Source organism: Eschscholzia californica, unplaced genomic scaffold (assembly GCF_041429995.1).
Source record: "Eschscholzia californica isolate CP2 unplaced genomic scaffold, dmEscCali1.0.p SCAF_6, whole genome shotgun sequence".
Lineage (NCBI taxonomy): Eukaryota > Viridiplantae > Streptophyta > Magnoliopsida > Ranunculales > Papaveraceae > Eschscholzia > Eschscholzia californica.
This window is the reverse complement of record NW_028238483.1, coordinates 22,022,453-22,040,220: the sequence shown is the minus strand read 5'-3', so window position 1 is coordinate 22,040,220 and position 17,768 is coordinate 22,022,453. Positions and strand designations below refer to the sequence as shown.

Below are 17,768 nucleotides of genomic sequence, written 5' to 3'. Positions count from 1 at the left end.
TACCCCCTCTCACCGTGCTTATTCATATTGGTGTCACAGACTCTGTCGACCCTTATAGAGAAGTACGAAAGAGAGTCACTTTTTGACGGATTTAGAGTTAACAGAAAAGCACCACGTGTCTCACACCTATTATTTGCAGATGACCTTATCATTATGGGCGAGGCTACTCAAAAGAATCTACACGTCGTTAAAGCTATTATGGAGGAGTACACTGGTTTTTCGGGACAGGCGGTCAATTTCACCAAATCGTCCCTTTTCTTCAGTTCGGGTGCCACGATTGAGATCAGAGACCTTTTCGTTAATGTACTCCAAGCCCCCCTTATGAACGATTCAGAGAAATATTTGGGAGCTCTTATCCTTAAACCCAATGCGCGTATCAAGTCACACGACTTTTTAGTGCAAAAATTCAGGAAAAAGCTTGCAGGGTGGAAGAGGAAATTTATATCTCAGGCGGGTCGGACCACATTGATCAAGGCTTCTTTGAGCCCAATATGCACTTATTTCATGGGCATGTCTCTACTGCCTCAGGGAACTATTTCCCAACTTGAGAGACTAGAGAGAAATTTTTGGTGGAACCAAGATGAAGGGGCACACAAAATGCACTTCCTATCGTGGGAATTTCTTCAAAAACCTAAGGTATTGGGTGGACTTGGGATTAGGGATTTGGCCAAAGTAAACCAGTCTCTAGTGGCTAAAATAGCCTGGAGACTGCTAATCTAACCTAACTCTACTTGGGCCAAGATCATTATTGCTAAATATTATAGCACAAGTTCATTTTGGAATGAAGGAAAAAAAAAAGAAATGCAACTCCTCTCTGGTCGGCTTTAATGGAGGTTAAAGAGTGTGGACGGTAGAAAATCACACAATTAGTAGATCGTCGATTGGTGGACCACCGACAACTTGGGCTTTAGACCTCGAGATGGACGAAGTTCCGGTTGGACCTGTAGACAGACAAAAACAAGTAAAACCGTGAAGTCTTGGGGACACCGGGATGGTGTCTTGCCAAGGGCACTCCGACGGTCAAGTCAGCAAACTATAAAAATAAGTATTTAAACGATTGAATGCCGAGGGTGTCACCGTGTTGTATCGTCGGAGGGTGGCTAGACTCGTAGAGTGGCCGGAGCTTCGACTCTACGGGATAGTTGGTCGGATTGATCTCCTGGAGCAGGTCGAGAGGTCGTCTCGATCGGAGATTCTGGATAAGGAAGAAGTGGGATGTAACAGGGACTTGAGAAGGACTTCGAGAGTGATGGAGCTTGAAGATGTAATATCGCCGTCTAGAGTGATCCCCTAGAAGATTATCCTTCAAGTCTTCTGGAATTCGAAGGTCGATTATCGTCGTCTAGAGCACTGAAGATACTAAAGATGAGAGAGAGAAGAGTGTTCAGTCGTTTTCTAGCTCGTATTCGATGCCTTTGGAGTCTGAGTCTCCTTCTATTTATAGGCGACTGATGGACTCATGGAGTCTGTTAGATCCGAGATAATTGGGGTCGAGGGTGACCCCAAACCCTAAGGGAGACTCATTCTCGGCCGTCGATCTGTCACCTGGAGTAACTCGATCGTACGATTACGCCGCCTCGACCTTAGGCTCTTCGTAGTCTGAGATCGCCTAACGGTACTTAAGGCGACGTGGGGTTTTAGAGCGACTTCGTCAGATGAGTACGTGGCGAGGTCTCCGGAGTTGAGGTTGACTCGGTGTCCGGCAGGCTCGGTTGAGGGCGACCAAGGGGTGCTTGGAGCATTATAACTTTTAATGGGTTATTGTTCGTCTAGATGGACGTTCACAAGGGCTTAGAGCCATTTGGACCTTTAGTTGGCCGAATTCCACGTTGGAGAGTGTCTAACTAGTAGGCAAGTGGGTCGGGCCCAAATGATATTTGTTCGAAGTAGGCTCGGTCTAGGCGACCTTTAGACGAAGTGGGCCCAACACGATTTTTGACCACTACAGTTTGTCCCCCACTCTCTAAGTTAGTGATTTGCTTACTTAGAGAGTAAGTTGGTAGCGTCGAGGGATCGTCCAAATCCAGTGTCGTACTGGAGTCATAGTTCAGTTAATTTCAACCGTTATTGTGTCGGCCTAAAGATCTTGGTAATTCGTCGGATAATGTGAGACCATTATTTGTATATACGAAATGTCAAAATATTGTCTGTGGGCCTAAAATTAATATACGAATTGAAGGATTTTATACGAATGTCGGACAGACCAAGACACCGCGGTTAATGAAAAATTAGAGAATTGGGCGATGTCAGAGCGAAGGCCTCCAACCTGCCTATGGGCATTTTGGAGCAATCCCTCCAAAATGCCTATGGGCAGTTTGGAGGGAAAATTCCCCAAACCGCCCATGGGCAGTTTTGGAGGCAATTCCTCCAAACTGCCTGTGGGCGGTTTGGAGGAATTATCCCTCCAAACCGCCCATGGGCAGTTTGGAGGACTTATTCCTCCAGACCGCCCAGAGGCTGGTTGGAGGAATTTTTTCCTCCAAACTGCCTTTGGGCGGGTTGGAGGACTTTCTTCCAAACTGCCTCTTGGCGGCCTAAGAATTTTTTTTTTTTTTTTTTTTTTTTTTTTTTTTTTTTTATGCATGTGAGTGTATAGTATAGTATATATACATATACATAAAGATGCATGTATATATACAAATATAAATATGTGTGTATAAATACTTATATATGTGGGTATATGTATGCGTATGTATAATATATAATATATATGTACATCTATCATGTGTAGTATACATATATGTGTGTAAATAAATGTGTTCAAGTGACATATAATTAAATAGACAACACATTTGAGACATACCTCGTACAGAACGGGATGTAGAAGGAGAGTTGACACTCTAGAGAGTGTGGCAAAGGGCCCATGGGGTTTTTACGTTGTTTCATTTTCTAGACATGTATTGAACGCTTTCGAGGATGGTAATCTCTTCGATGAAATTCATGCTTTAAGTTGCATAGCTTGAACATGTTGAGTAAGTAAATATTACAAGCAAGTAGTTTAGAGTTGAGGTTTGTCGTCTCGAGACCAGCCGTCTGAATTTTGAAGGTGCACTTTTTTGGGTTGACCTTTGAAGCTCCTCTGTCATCAACTAAGTTGGCCCTAGAGATAACATTCTCGAATACGACTATCAGGGATAGTAGACTTTCAAGGCACAATAGTGGAATTTCAGAGTCGAAGGCCTTATAGCATCATTTTTTCAGGTGAAGCTTGAGGTTGCATTCTTTCTAGAAGAGAGTGCGGTCTCAAAGTCGTTGTGTTGTTTTGATGACTTCGAGGTCTCGAGCTTTCCTTCTCTTTCGGTAACACCCGAGGTATTTATATTCCCCAGGATGTGTCTATCTCGAACCTTCCTTAGGCCGGGTGGAGTCTCGGAGACGTCTCGACCCGCTACAATGTGTAGAAAGAGTTGTAAAAGAGTATTAGAGGAAGGGAGATTAATGGCGCCTTGTGTGGATCATGTGGGGGGTACAAAAAGGTATGTAGTATCGTAGTGCTCCCGTTAAAGCCGATTGAAGTTCGAGCGTGAACCTCGTTGCTTCGTTTGAAGCGACAGTAAGCTTCTTAGAATTTTTGTTTTTTCGTCGAAGTCTTATGTTCTTCATCTGAAGTATGAGGTCAATAGCTCTAGTCTTCTGTGTGGCTATGTTGGAAGTTTAAGCTTGCATTTCATGGTATTATTTGTCCCATGTTAGGCCAGTTGGAGCTCGAGCGTGAACCTTGCTGCTTCGTCGAAGCGACAGTAAGCTTCTAGAAATTTTTTGTTTTTCTCTGAAGTCTTATGTTCCTCGTCTGAAGTTTAAGGTTGATAGCTCTAGTCTCCATTTAGCTTTGAGGGAATTCGAGCTCGCATTTTAGGCACCATTCGTCCCCCCAGCCTAAGTGTAGAACATTATTTTTCTGGACTTAGGTTGATTATTTGCTGGCTAGCTTCGGTGGATGGGTGAAGGTTGTGCTTCTCCTGTTTGTCCACGAGCTTTGACCGAGCTGCACACACAAAAGCGAAGGTCGACAGCAACACCATCAGCCCTCTGACGCACAAATCAATAATTTTCTATCAACAAAGAATGATAGAAATAATGGGTGAAGACATTCAATACTTCCTGTTATCAGTATGGGAGTCGAGATGAACATCGATTAACCTTGTGTGGAGTCCAGGATAGTGCAAGATTTAGGGCTGGTTCCAGCTAGGTCGTGCTCCCAAGGGGGTATTTGATGTTTTTTTTTTTTTTTTGCCCCAGATTGTAGGTGTAGAATGTTTCGTGCCCTTTAGCCTAGAAGTTGAATCAACTTTTCCAGACTCTCTAGAGTCGACTAAAGTTGGTGGATGATGGAGGTGTTGTTTTCCAGCCATGCTTGTCCCCCTGTCGTTTGTAGTCGCTCTGCGATTGGGTAAGAGGGGAGGTTGATGGTGGAACCATCGACCCTCCAGTATAAAAGTTACTCAGTAGAGTTTTTAAGACAGTGTAAACTTTTGAGGTAGAATTTTAGAAGGTTAGAGATACACCTCTGGCGAGACGTCTGTTTGTCTCAGTAAGATGCTCTAACCTGCAAAAAATCAAGCTAGAGGGTTAGTCGGTGGCGTAGCCACCGACTCTCCGATGCTTAAGTCAGTAAGTTTATTCAAGATGAAATGTAATTAAAAAAGTTCAGAGTTTAGAAATGGTACAACTTTAGATGTGCTGCATTCCAACTCTTATTAATGTTGAGTTCATCTTCGACTTGTAGTTTGTCCACCTTGCCCTACTACTCAGATGGTTCGATGTTCATGTTGTAGTCTGGAACTCTGATGCGAACTGGTTCGTTCGGCAGTTAGACCTGTTGGATCAAGTGGTTTTCTATCGTCTCGGGTTTGAGGTCGCCTTGAGGTAGTGTAGGGCTCTAAGTGTCTGCCATCTGACCTATGATCTGTTCGTCTCAAATGACGTTCTCGAGACCGCTCGTCGCTAGGGTAGTGTCTATTTTGATGGTACTTGTCTTCTTCCCAACGGATTGCTATCCAAACTCGAGCTAGGACATCCTCCATGGTGGTGCAGTTGAACTTGGTGAGTTCTTTGTAGAGTTCACTGTCTGGAAGTAACCCTTTTCGAAATGCATCCACTGCCGTCTCTTGGTTGCAATAGGGGATCGAGACTTTCTCTCTGTTGAACCTCCCTACATAATCTCTAAGTGGTTCACCTCGCCTCTGGCTAAGTCGGTAAAGGTCTCCAGAGAGCTTCTCTAACTTCTTACTACTCGCGAATTGTTCAACGAACGTGTCTGTCAGCTGGGCAAATGAGGCGATGGAGTTGTTCGGCAGGTTGGTGTACCACTGGAGAGCTGGACCAATGAGGCTCGACCCGAAGCTTTTGCACATACAAGCCTCTCTAAGGTCCCTGGGTATGGCTGCAGTGAACATCCTTTGCTTGTAGGATGCAATATGGTCGTCTGGATCTGAGGTGCCATCATACATTCTCATACTTGGGAATGAAAATTTCTTCGGCATCTCCACTAAGGCGATGGCGTCGACGAAAGGGGAGTCTGCATAACTCTGTGGTAGACTATTTCTAAGGGGGGTTGGGACTCTTGGAATGCGAGTGATCAGAGCCTCCTGGTCGTCTGGATCTGAGGTGCCATCATACATTCTCATACTTGGGAATGAAAATTTCTTCGGCATCTCCACTAAGGCGATGGCGTCGACGAAAGGGGAGTCTGCATAACTCTGTGGTAGACTCTTTCTAAGGGGGGTTGGGACTCCTGGAATGCGAGTGATCAGAGCCTCCATCTCTGTCAATTTTTTAGCCATCGCCTGCTCCAAGGGGGTTCCTGCAAAGCCAGAGTTCAGATCGTTAGTCACCAGACTAAAGGGTACACTAGTAGGTAGTAAAGTAGGAAGAGTAAGGGAGGATGAGAAAAGAGGGGCAGTCATTGACTGCGATTGTTGATTGATTCGAGCTGAGCTTTGGAAAGATGGTAATAATGTCGTTGTCGGAGTCGTAGTATTAGTCACTGGATTCGAAATCGAGACGCCGATGGTGCCAGACTGGACAGTTGGTTGGCTAGAGGAGTTTCCTGCTTCAGGGGTCACCAAGGATTGCATCGGGTTGACTGGAGTTCGAAACCTAGGTCCTGTTGGATACACCATGGTGAGTTCAGTAACTTTTTCTTGAAGTAGTTGATTTTCCGCTCGAACCAGGGCATTCTCCTCCTCCAAGGCCTTAAATTTTTGGGCATTTTCTTTCATCTGAGCAGTGAGTTCGGCGATCTGGGTCGAGACATCGTTTGGTGAGGCTACCATTCCTTCTTCCATTGATGAGGTCGTCTGAGATGTTAGTTGAAGGGGCCCCACGGTGGGCGCCAAACTGTGGACGGTAGAAAATCACACAATTAGTAGATCGTCGATTGGTGGGCCACCGACAACTTGGGCTTTAGACCTCGAGATGGACGAAGTTCCGGTTGGACCTGTAGACAGACAAAAACAAGTAAAACCGTGAAGTCTTGGGGACACCGGGATGGTGTCTTGCCAAGGGCACTCCGACGGTCAAGTCAGCAAACTATAAAAATAAGTATTTAAACGATTGAATGCCGAGGGTGTCACCGTGTTGTATCGTCGGAGGGTGGCTAGACTCGTAGAGTGGCCGGAGCTTCGACTCTACGGGATAGTTGGTCGGATTGATCTCCTGGAGCAGGTCGAGAGGTCGTCTCGATCGGAGATTCTGGATAAGGAAGAAGTGGGATGTAACAGGGACTTGAGAAGGACTTCGAGAGTGATGGAGCTTGAAGATGTAATATCGCCGTCTAGAGTGATCCCCTAGAAGATTATCCTTCAAGTCTTCTGGAATTCGAAGGTCGATTATCGTCGTCTAGAGCACTGAAGATACTAAAGATGAGAGAGAGAAGAGTGTTCAGTCGTTTTCTAGCTCGTATTCGATGCCTTTGGAGTCTGAGTCTCCTTCTATTTATAGGCGACTGATGGACTCGTGGAGTCTGTTAGATCCGAGATAATTGGGGTCGAGGGTGACCTCAAACCCTAAGGGAGACTCATTCTCGGCCGTCGATCTGTCACCTGGAGTAACTCGATCGTACGATTACGCCGCCTCGACCTTAGGCTCTTCGTAGTCTGAGATCGCCTAACGGTACTTAAGGCGACGTGGGGTTTTAGAGCGACTTCGTCAGATGAGTACGTGGCGAGGTCTCCGGAGTTGAGGTTGACTCGGTGTCCGGCAGGCTCGGTTGAGGGCGACCAAGGGGTGCTTGGAGCATTATAACTTTTAATGGGTTATTGTTCGTCTAGATGGACGTTCACAAGGGCTTAGAGCCATTTGGACCTTTAGTTGGCCGAATTCCACGTTGGAGAGTGTCCAACTAGTAGGCAAGTGGGTCGGGCCCAAATGATATTTGTTCGAAGTAGGCTCGGTCTAGGCGACCTTTAGACGAAGTGGGCCCAACACGATTTTTGACCACTACAGTTTGTCCCCCACTCTCTAAGTTAGTGATTTGCTCACTTAGAGAGTAAGTTGGTAGCGTCGAGGGATCGTCCAAATCCAGTGTCGTACTGGAGTCATAGTTCAGTTAATTTCAACCGTTATTGTGTCGGCCTAAAGATCTTGGTAATTCGTCGGATAATTTGAGACCATTATTTGTATATACGAAATGTATATTGTGTATGCCCAAGATTCCAACAGAGTGTATATTGTGTCTCCAGGGACCAGAATCAATCAACCATCTCTTCAGTGAATGCCCAAGATTTTCAGATCTATGGGTTCTAGCACAGGTGCATGAGCCTCTCACCAAAGAAGATGAACCAGGGAACCTTATCAGACATCTCATATTACTCGGTAAAACAAATCAAAAGAGAGTAAAGTTTTATTTCTACCTTTTGTGGTTCTTCTGGAAGGAAAGGAACAATAGCCACTTCAATCACACCAGTATACACCTGCCAGGAATCATCATCAGATCTTTTCGAGAATCATCAACAGTTACGGAACAAAGCCCACTCGACAATGGAGATCGCCTCTGGACACCTCCTGAAGACAACATGATCAAAGCTAACTTTGATGGGGCGTATGGTAGCAAAGGTGCTTCAGTGGGAGTGGTAATCAGAAACAAGGAAGGGGAGATATTGTTCCAAGAGGGAAGATTGATAAACCCTAAATCGCCACTTGAGAGTGAGGCTCAAGCTCTGCTGTTGGCGACTAAGATTGTGGTGGATTTAGGGTTCCAAAGAGTTATATTTGAAGGAGATTCAAAGGTTGTGATTGAAGCAGTTATGGACGGTGAAGATCATGCCCCGTGGCGGATCCAAAGCATTATCTCAGAGGCTAAAGAACAGTTGTCACGGTTAGAAAAGAGGGCCTTCCACTCGGTATCACGTGAGGCGAACACATTTGCCCACAACTTAGCTCAATCTGTTTTTAGTACCTAAGTGTGCTCCGTTTGTTTGTCTAGTCCTTACGTTTTGTTAGGTCTAGTCTGTTATCTAACTTCATTTGTAATCTCAATCTGCCGTTAGTGGCTTTTAATGAAGTTTGTTTCCAAAAAAAAAAGATTAGTTAAGATTTTATAATGAAATAGATTTACTTGTAATCCAATATATACTTGTATTTACCTTTACAATTAATATCAAGAAAAATACAAATTGTATTCCACATCTCTCTCTGACTCTCGGTTTCTCTTCTATCTCTCTCTCTTAATTTCTCGGTTCCTCCTTCATATCAAGAGGGAATTTCCTCTTCACAATCTTTGATCTCATCTTTGGGGTACATGAAAAAACTAAGTTCTAAAGAGAAGCAGCTATCTGTTCTTCTCCTTCTCTGAACTTCAAGATAAATTTTAGAGAGAAAGAGGGAGAAGAACAAGAGAACCAGAAAAATATAATCTTCTTCTTATTATTTTGTTTTTTCAGAGAGTTCAATGTTTGTAGAGAGAGAGAGAGAGAGAGAGTGAAACAGAATCATTTTTCTTTTCTTTCTGCTTTTCTGGAGAGTTGGAGAGAAAGAGATTATTGCTATTGAATTTTCAGAAAGATTGTTATTAGAGAGAGTGAGAGAGTGAGAAGTGTAGTAAACAGAGATGGTTCTTCGTCATTTGTTCATCACCAACATTAAGGAATCTATTATTTGGTGATATCTCTTTCTTACTTTTCTTGTAATCTGAATTTTGTAATCTCCTCATGCTTTATTTGATTAATCGATATATATGGATTGCTACTCTCCATCTAGGTTATTAGGATGAGTACTCATTCTTGAACCTTTAGAAACATAGTGTTATTTGGTTGATTCTTTGATTGTGATTCAATGTCTAAATTTCTTTTAGTTTGTTAAATTGATTCTCTTTTCATTGTCTATACTTCTAAATTGCTTTTAGTTTGATAAAATCGGTTCTTTGATGATATATGCTTATTGATTGATAGACAATAGTTTAGAGATTTGTTTTTCAAAATAAGACAATTACAATTTTATGATCTAAGAACCGATTTTATCGAAAACATCTTCCGAAATTTGGATAGTTTATTATCTAGAATTTTAAGTTATAAAAAAAGAAAATTAGTTAGTTAACTATTTGTGCTAAAGGTGATTTTATGTGAGGAGTCTGAAATCCTAGGCTTCTCCCCCCATCGTTTTTCTTGTAACATTAGTTTCTTTAGTTACTTTATTTCATCACCAAAACCAAATTATTTGAAAAATCGTGCTAGTTCTAAGTTTTAGAATAGGTTTGACTAGTCTCTGCGGATCGACCAGTCTTACCGGATTATTACTACTTGACCACCGTGCACTCGCGGTATAGACCTTTTAGGAACACCTTTTAGGCCCATCATTGTGTCCATTAATGATGGCCCTTTTGTTCTATAAATATGCCTGAAAGCGTAATATGATCACTCTGTACTTTGTTGTGGCTCTCTTAGTGGTCAGTGGGACTCTTCCCGGTGGTGATGTAAGAGTAGCTTTCTACATGTCTCTCAATAATGATGATTCTTCCATTAGGCACTTATGCATGGAAGTGGCTGGTGAAGGTTTTGTAGATGTCCTTCGTCCCCGAGACTTGCTGGATGAAGACAACCTTTCTGTGTTGCTCGTGGCTAGACCACTCTACCCCCTGGTTCACTCGCTGACCGGCACTACGAGTACTTTTGAACCTGCTCTCTTTTCAGTCGTCGGGTTTCTGGTTCGTTGTCGTGGAGGTGGTCATCTTCTTACTGTGGTCGTTAGGGCTTCAGTGGACATCGATGACCCTGCTGCTGCTCCTTCTTCTTATTCTGATGTGTAATTATAATAGTTTTTTTTTGTTCTTTTCCGCTTCCTTCTGCACATACAAAACTCACGAAACATACATATGTTACGGTTAGCTCTATGCTTACTAATGTTATTCTCCTAACTTACTAAGCATGCTCCAAATGATCGCCCCAGCAAGAACAATAACAATTTAGACCTATTCTATCATGACATAGTCTTACTAATTCCTTCTGCAAAATAAAGCCCAAATTAACCCTGTATAAATGCTTTCGAATAATTCTTGAGTCTGGGTTATGCCCCTGGTTGTGGCTTTCGCTACCAAGGCTATCTTTAGAGCCTGGTTGTTGCCTTAGCTATTAGGGTTATCATTAGAATCCTTGGTCGTTGTCTAAGCTACCAGGGTTGCTTTTGTTGGCTTGAGCGCAACTAGTTTAGCTAGGATTCTCCTTGGGCCCCTGGTCTTCGCACTCGCTATCAGGGATGTTTTCGTTGGCTTAGGCACAACTAGTTTAGCTAGGACTTCTCCCTAGGCCCCTGGTCGTCGCTCTCACTACCAGAGCTATAGGTTAACGAGGACTGCTCCTAGGGACCCCAGATGGGGGGGTCGCGTTTTACTCGAGTAAAGTGAGGTTAACTAGGACTCCTCCTTGAGGCCTCTAGTCGTCGCCTTAGCTACCAGAGCTGCCTGTTTTGCCAGAGCAAAGTAAGTTTTACTAGGACTTCTCCTTAGGATCCCTGGTGGAGGATCGCGTTTTACTCGAATAAAGTAAGATTAACTAGGACTCCTCTTTGAGGCCTCTGGTCGTCGCCTTTAGCTACCAGAATTATCTGTTTTGCAGGAGCAAAGTGAATTTAACTAGGACTCCTCCTTGGGGCCCCGGTCGTTGCCTTGGCTACCGGGGTTGTTTTTAGGTCCCTTGGTCGTTGCGTTTGCTACCAGGGCTATCAAAAAACCCAATGAGTTTAACTGGGACTCCTCCTTTCGTCGCGTCGTTTTTATAAAAAATACTATTTATTGATAAAAATTCGTAGCTTGTAGCGCTACTCTTTTGCCTAACGGTTTTATTTAAAAGTAAACGACTTTGAAAGAAGTAAAATGTTGTGGGAGCTGTTTGTCATACTTGGGGGGCTCCTGTCTTATTCTGGGATGTCCTCTGTGGGATCCCCGTAGAAGACCTTTTCTTCACCGACGGTGACCGGGTTGGTTGCTTCCTCTTGACAACCCATGGCAGAAATTAGGTAGCATTCCCGAGCTATCTTCTGATTTCATCTGATCGTCCCTTTGAGGTTCGTTCTCGGGACTGAGAATTTCATCATTAGGTGGTTCATAGAGATCATGGCTCCTGACTCCCTTGGGAAGTTCCTTCCTAATATGATGTTGTAAGCATGCATCTTGTCGACTATGGGGAAGTTTAGCATTATAGCCTTTTTTGCTTCTCTGTCTCCTATCAGCATCGGTAGTTATGCCATTCCATCGATCTCTGCCAGATTGTCGCCAAATCCTGTCAAGCAAGATTTGTATGATTTGAGATATTGAGGACTTACCTCGAGCTTTTGGAAGCACGTGCACTAATGACTTCAGTTGAGCTCCCTGTGTCGACTAAGATACGTCCGACGTTCCAGTTGGCTACCAATGTTGTTATTACCAACGGGTCTATGTGTGGAATGATTATCCCCACCAGGTCATCGTCTGTGAAGATGATCGGCGGCCTTTCCACGCTAGGCTTAACAAACAAAGTTGGCGAGGGTTTTGCCTTGTTGGCGTATCTGCGCTGTTTTCCCTTGGTATTCCCAGTAAGGTTGGTCCTCCAGCAATGGTGTTGATGTTACCCATTACTCTGGTAGGCTCTTCTGGCCCTGTAGCTGTCTTCCTGGCAGTCGTGGAGTGCACGTTGGTGTCCAACCCTGATTCGATTCCTCCTCTGTTTGCCGACCTTTTGTTTTTATACTCAGGGGGCTGCTGTTCTTTCTAAATGTATTTATCCAGCTCGCCCTTCCTCACCATTTTTTCTATTAGGTTCTTAAGGTGTTGGCAACTGTCGGTGTTGTGACCGTACCCTCGGTGGAAAGAACATGCAGTCATGTCTCTAGGGTCGAACTCCTCTCTGTCGTCGTTGGGTTTGGGCAGCTCTACTCTTCCTTTTGATTTGAGTATCTGCAAAATCTGCTCCCTGCCTTTTGTCAGCGGGGTGTATGCGGTGAAATCAGGTCTCGACTTCCTGCTCCGGTCTCGTTCCCTAAGAAGTCTTGTCTCCTCTCGCTCGTTTTTCCTTGATAGTTCTCCTTCGTATGGGATGTTGGCCACCTCCTTTCATCCTTCGATAGTTCTCCTCCTTTCTTATGAATTGTTGGACCCTTTCTATCAGCTCTGTGAGTGTATCGGGCTCTTTGCTGGAGATATCCCTTATGATGTCGTCTTTTCTGAAGCATCGTTTCAGAGTAGCGAACGCGACCTTCGACTCTAGGTCAGGGATCTGCACCATGAGGTTTCGAAACCTCTGCTAGTAGATGAAAAGAGACTCATTCTTCCTTTGGACCACGTTGAACAGCTCGTTGGTCTTTCTTTTGATTGTTGTGCTGCCTCGGAAAGCGTCGCAAAAGACTTGGACGAGCTGCTCGAAAGACTTGATTAAACCCTGTGCCAACGCTTGATACCAGGCTTGGGCTGGCCCTTTCAGTATGGTGGCAAAGACCACACACCATACGTTCTGGTTGGTCGTGTAGAGGTTCATTACTGCAGTGTAATTGTTGATGAACACTTCTGAATCTTCCAAGTCGTAGTAGTGGTCAAGTGATGGACACTTGAAATTCTTTGATTTTTCTGACTCCAATATCTCTCGACTGAGAGGGGGCTGATGGATCCCCGCTCTTCCCCATAGTTTCTCCCTTTCTCTCTCTCGAGTCAGCTCCGCTACTTGATGTATGATCACTACAAAAAATATGGCCATTAGGGACGGTAGAAAACTGTCCCAGAAATGTGAAAACCGTCCCCATTAGTTTATTGGGGACAGTTTTTGTCCGTCCCAGCAAGAGGCGTCCCAAATAGTATTCGGGACACATGTAGCGACGGATAAAGTCTGTCCCCAATAATTCTTTGGGGACGATGTATATCTGTCCCTTTAGCTACAATTATTCGGGACAGAGATGAACTGTCCCTAAAAATGTGATTGAAATTTTCTCTCATTTACAGTGGGGACAATGAACATGTATCCCTGAAAATTTGGTGGGAACTTTTCTTGCTTTTTTTTGGGACAGTTCATAGGCATCATTTAATATATACAGATTCTTTATTTAAAGGTAATTCACATCCTGCTTAAAACAAACTTTTAAAAGTAAATTTCCATACATTGATTACGTAACTAATAATGTTTAACAAAAGATCTTTCTTGTTACAACATCAACTAATTAAAGCATATAAACAAAATACATTCACAACCATGCCACATGTTGAATCGCTACCAGAAAACACTATTGCCATTAGCGCATCAAAGATTTTATACTCCCTGAAACGAAACAAAACGAATCCTGTCAAATCTCATACACTACATATATACATAAAGAAAACAAATCCAAAATTTATGTATATGAAATCAGCTTTAGCAAAGGAAAACTAATAAGACAATTGAAGTTGTAAATTAAATGGTTGAATAAGTATTAACAAAAGATAAATGTTTTTAAACAAGCCTAATCGGTTTGATCTTACGAATACCAACATGTATAATATCTAGGTATCAACTATCAAGTACAAACAAGTTAGACTTAAAGGGTGAGTAAAACTGAAAAACTTTTGTTGTAACAGTTTGGAGTCATAAACATCAAGAGATTAAACGATCTAAATAACTCAGCTTAAGAAGTAAATTAGACAAAAATAATCGAGATTATGATTTTGGGATCGTTAAAAATAAGTTGGCACCTAAATTTGCTTTATTGTCATGTTCAAATTAGAACTACTGCTAACATCCATACCTATTGGAAATGACAAATTCACCTAAAATTAAAATATTTTGACATTCAGTATTCTAATGTAATGGTGATATTATACGATATTAAATAGGAAAAATAATGACCATGATTTTCATATTAACCTTTATCAACCTTCAAAAAGTCGAACAGAAAAGATGAATCAAAAGTGTACCATATTTAGCAAACAAATGGCAAGGTTCTCAATATCTTCCGTCGATGCCATCTCTTGGCATTGTTGATTTTTAGATGATGTGGTGCTGCTTTCAGCTGTTTTGAACAAAAGAAAATTATGAGTAAGTAACATATATAAGTAAAGCAACCACTAATAAGCTAGATAGGTGAATAGATGTTTCCTCTTCACTAGAAATCCTTGATGTTGTAAAGATAGTTGATAATGATATCTATAAGTCGAGAAACCTCTGTCTGGAACTCTAACTTCTCTGAATTGATGTGGATAGATCTCCTTGACATTGACTCTGTCCCCCCTGAATCAATAGATTCACATTTCCAAAAATCTGGTTCAATACTTCATTCATTAGAATGCAAGAGGTAATTTTTAGCTGAGCAAAAATAAGAACCTTCATCAGAATTTGTAAACAACCGATGAGGAAAAGGATCAATCTAATCTTCAACCTTTGGTGGATTTACTGGCTCGTCTGATTCACTTTCATCGACATTAGCTTGTATCTTATGGCCTGCAATAACAATTATCAAGATCTATAAACACTAAATGCATATACTAGCTAGACTAAGAGGACTAAGGAAGATTGTGGATCCTTGATTGAGCGGATAAAGATTAACAAAACCATCAAAGTGTTAATAATAAGAAATAGATTTAAGTTTCAGGAAGAACAAAAAGAAGAAAAATTTCATCTGACATGTAAGATTGTCACAACATAATAATGTTAGAACCATTAATCTAGATCTAAACGAATCTTAGAAGCAAAATCCTTATTGGGTCTAAATTACTAATCATCTTCTTTGATCTCAAACAAACCATGCTCTTTTTTGAACGAAAAAAACAAAGATGTGGTCATTACTGCTAGCCCTGATATTGGTATTGTGATGGAGCTAAAAATCAGAAATTCTCACCACAGTAACAACTAGTTTCTCTTCTAGAAGATCTTCTATAAGAACTGGGCCTTTTCCTGAGCTTCCACGATTTAGTCCGTAGTTCCCATCATCATTAGCTTTTGACCCTGGTGTAACCCAAGAATTTTAAGCACCGGCTTGCGCAGTTGCACTAAAAAATCAAAATCACGGATATACCAAAATAAGGTTCAAAAAGTTTCATTGAGAAACTACCTCTTTTACTCCTATATAAAGTCGACCAATCAGCATCATCCTGCACAGGTAAGGTTCATGAGAAATAAATTAAATGAAATCGAGTGATATAACAACCAGCTTAAAACGACAAAAAAATTTGTTACTAAATGCCTTAGAATATTGTAAGGAACTCTCTTGTTACCTTTAGTCAGCCACCTTAAACCATAATTTTCTACCTTTAGGAGGCATTCCAGTTAGATCATACAACTGAAATTTAAATGATAAATGGGGCAAACTTGTGTCGATTTCAACTCCTTTAAACAACTCCTTTTGGCATTTCACACACTGAAAAAGAAAGAGACAGATGCAACCATGGTGATTTTTGAAATAGGTAAGAGAACATTAGCATCCACAGTAAAACAAGTCAATAGGGGAATGCTACTTATATAATACTGAGCCACAAAGATATATGCAACTTCATGGTGATTTTCTTTATCAAGTTAAAACGGTCTACTAGTTTATACATCCTAACATCGAAATTTTTAATGTTTAATACAACCTCTAATGCCCAAATCTAGGATTTTATTTCTTCCAGAAAAAATAAGAATCAGACTCTGGTATCTCTAGTTGAGACACAAACATGTTACTACTTACTACTTAATCAAATCGAGCTCCATAACCAAATATAGGATCTTTATAACCAAAAAACAACTGAAATTAGTTGCACATGACATGTTTGCCAATATACTAGACCAATTCAAGCAAGAACCTTCTGCCTAACAAAAACCTAAGTAACCCAACTCTTGTATGAACCCTTAACATCACGACTTAATGAAGATGGTTCACACACACACACACACACATAAGACTTAGTAGATGAAGTTAACTTAGCTCTATATAGGAAATAGGAACAGGGAAAAAAGGAACAACCTTTATCTCTTTTTGAAGTAATTTCAAACAAGTAGCAGCCAATTGAAACCTACCCATTAGCTACCCATAAGGCCATAAGCAAAAACATCAAAATTATGGTGTTAAAATGAATCTAATACTCAACCAGAGAAAAAGAAACAAGAAAAGGTTACCTCTCTATCTCTGTCTACTTTTTCTCTTTGGTCGAACCTACCCAAAATCAACATACATCAGCTATTTAGATGGGTCAAAAATCATAATAAAACAAACATCCTGAAATTGGAACAGTCAGAGTTATATAAACTCTCAAACTGAAATTTGCAGCCAAATAGAGTTATATAAACTCTTAATTGGAAGAAGAAGAAGAGGAAGAACACAAAAAACCTGGTAACAATTGAGTTATGTAAACTCCGAAACCTGAATAGATTTGCTTCCAAAGCAAATTAGGGTTTCATGTTATAAAGCTTTATCTAAAGAAGAAAAAGAAGAGAAGGAGAAGAACAACAAACCTGGTGGCAGGATATGCAAACGAACTGTGATGCCGCCAGAAAAAAGCCAAGAAGAAGAAGACCTGCAGAGGAGAGAGAGAGATAAAGAGATCGAAGAAGATGAAATCGAGGACGAGCACGAGAACAAGAAGAAGAAGATGAAATCGAGCACTAAAATGAGAAGAAGATGAAATCGAGCCCTAGTACGAGAAGAAGATGAAATCTAACCCTAGACCGAGAAGAAGAAGATGGAATCGTGCCCTAGAGCAAGAAAAAGTGAATCGTGTACAGAAGAGGAAAAAGAGGATAGAGAGAAGAAAAGAAAATAAGGGATATTGGCGTACTAATTTGCGCCATTTTTTTTGTCAAAAACTTTTTCCCGCTAAATTATTTTTTAAAAGCCGTCCCCAAAACCAATTTATTTAGTCCCTATTCTAAATTTTATAGGGACAAATGTTATAAAATTGTCCCTATTTTGAATATATTTGGGACATACGTAAAAACCTTTGTCCCTATTGACCGTTTTTTTTGTAGTGAGCACCTCGCATACGGTTGGATTGTCCGTATACCCTTCGCCGATTCCTTTGGCTTTAGGGACGTATGGTCGATTCGCATCCAGTGCCCCATATTCATCCAGGATGTTTTCTAGGTGCATCTGATCGCTCGGTTGTAATTCCAGAGTTCCAGATGAGAACACGTTGCCTGGTGAGAAGAGTCTTCGGGGGTGTATCCTGATCACTTCTTTTCTTTCCTCTGACGCTGCATTCTTTTTGACTATTTCGGCTTTGCGAAGGCTTTCTTGTAGTTGTTTCACCTCCTCTTTTCCTTGTAAGCGGTCAGCCTTGAGCTGTTCTATTTCAGCCATGAGTTCGACCACATTGGGAATCAAGTTATGGGATCCCCGGGGGGTGTGTTCCTCTGAAGACATGACAT

At 41.8% G+C, this 17,768-nt stretch overlaps 1 protein-coding gene and 1 long non-coding RNA gene across 4 annotated transcripts; one reads left to right on the top strand and one right to left on the bottom strand.

Moving 5' to 3' along the window:
- Window positions 1-6,009: 6,009 nt before the first annotated feature.
- On the top strand, window positions 6,010-8,402 carry LOC147532472 (uncharacterized). The gene is made up of 3 exons (XM_086649960.1): window positions 6,010-6,123; window positions 7,683-7,751; window positions 7,875-8,402. The coding sequence occupies exons 1-3, from the start codon at window positions 6,010-6,012 to the stop codon at window positions 8,400-8,402; spliced, it is 711 nt and encodes a 236-aa protein (XP_086506086.1).
- Window positions 8,403-13,551: 5,149 nt separating this feature from the next.
- Window positions 13,552-16,594, bottom strand: LOC147532471 (uncharacterized). Of its 3 annotated transcripts, XR_015227950.1 has the most exons (8): window positions 16,521-16,594; window positions 15,641-15,783; window positions 15,478-15,517; window positions 15,265-15,371; window positions 14,751-14,867; window positions 14,590-14,657; window positions 14,345-14,439; window positions 13,552-13,712 (listed from the first exon to the last, which is right to left on the bottom strand). It is a non-coding gene; the product is annotated as an uncharacterized LOC147532471 (long non-coding RNA). The 3 variants fall into 3 exon arrangements; XR_015227949.1 differs by having other exon boundaries at window positions 14,345-14,657; XR_015227951.1 differs by having other exon boundaries at window positions 14,345-14,687; window positions 14,806-14,867.
- Window positions 16,595-17,768: the final 1,174 nt, after the last annotated feature.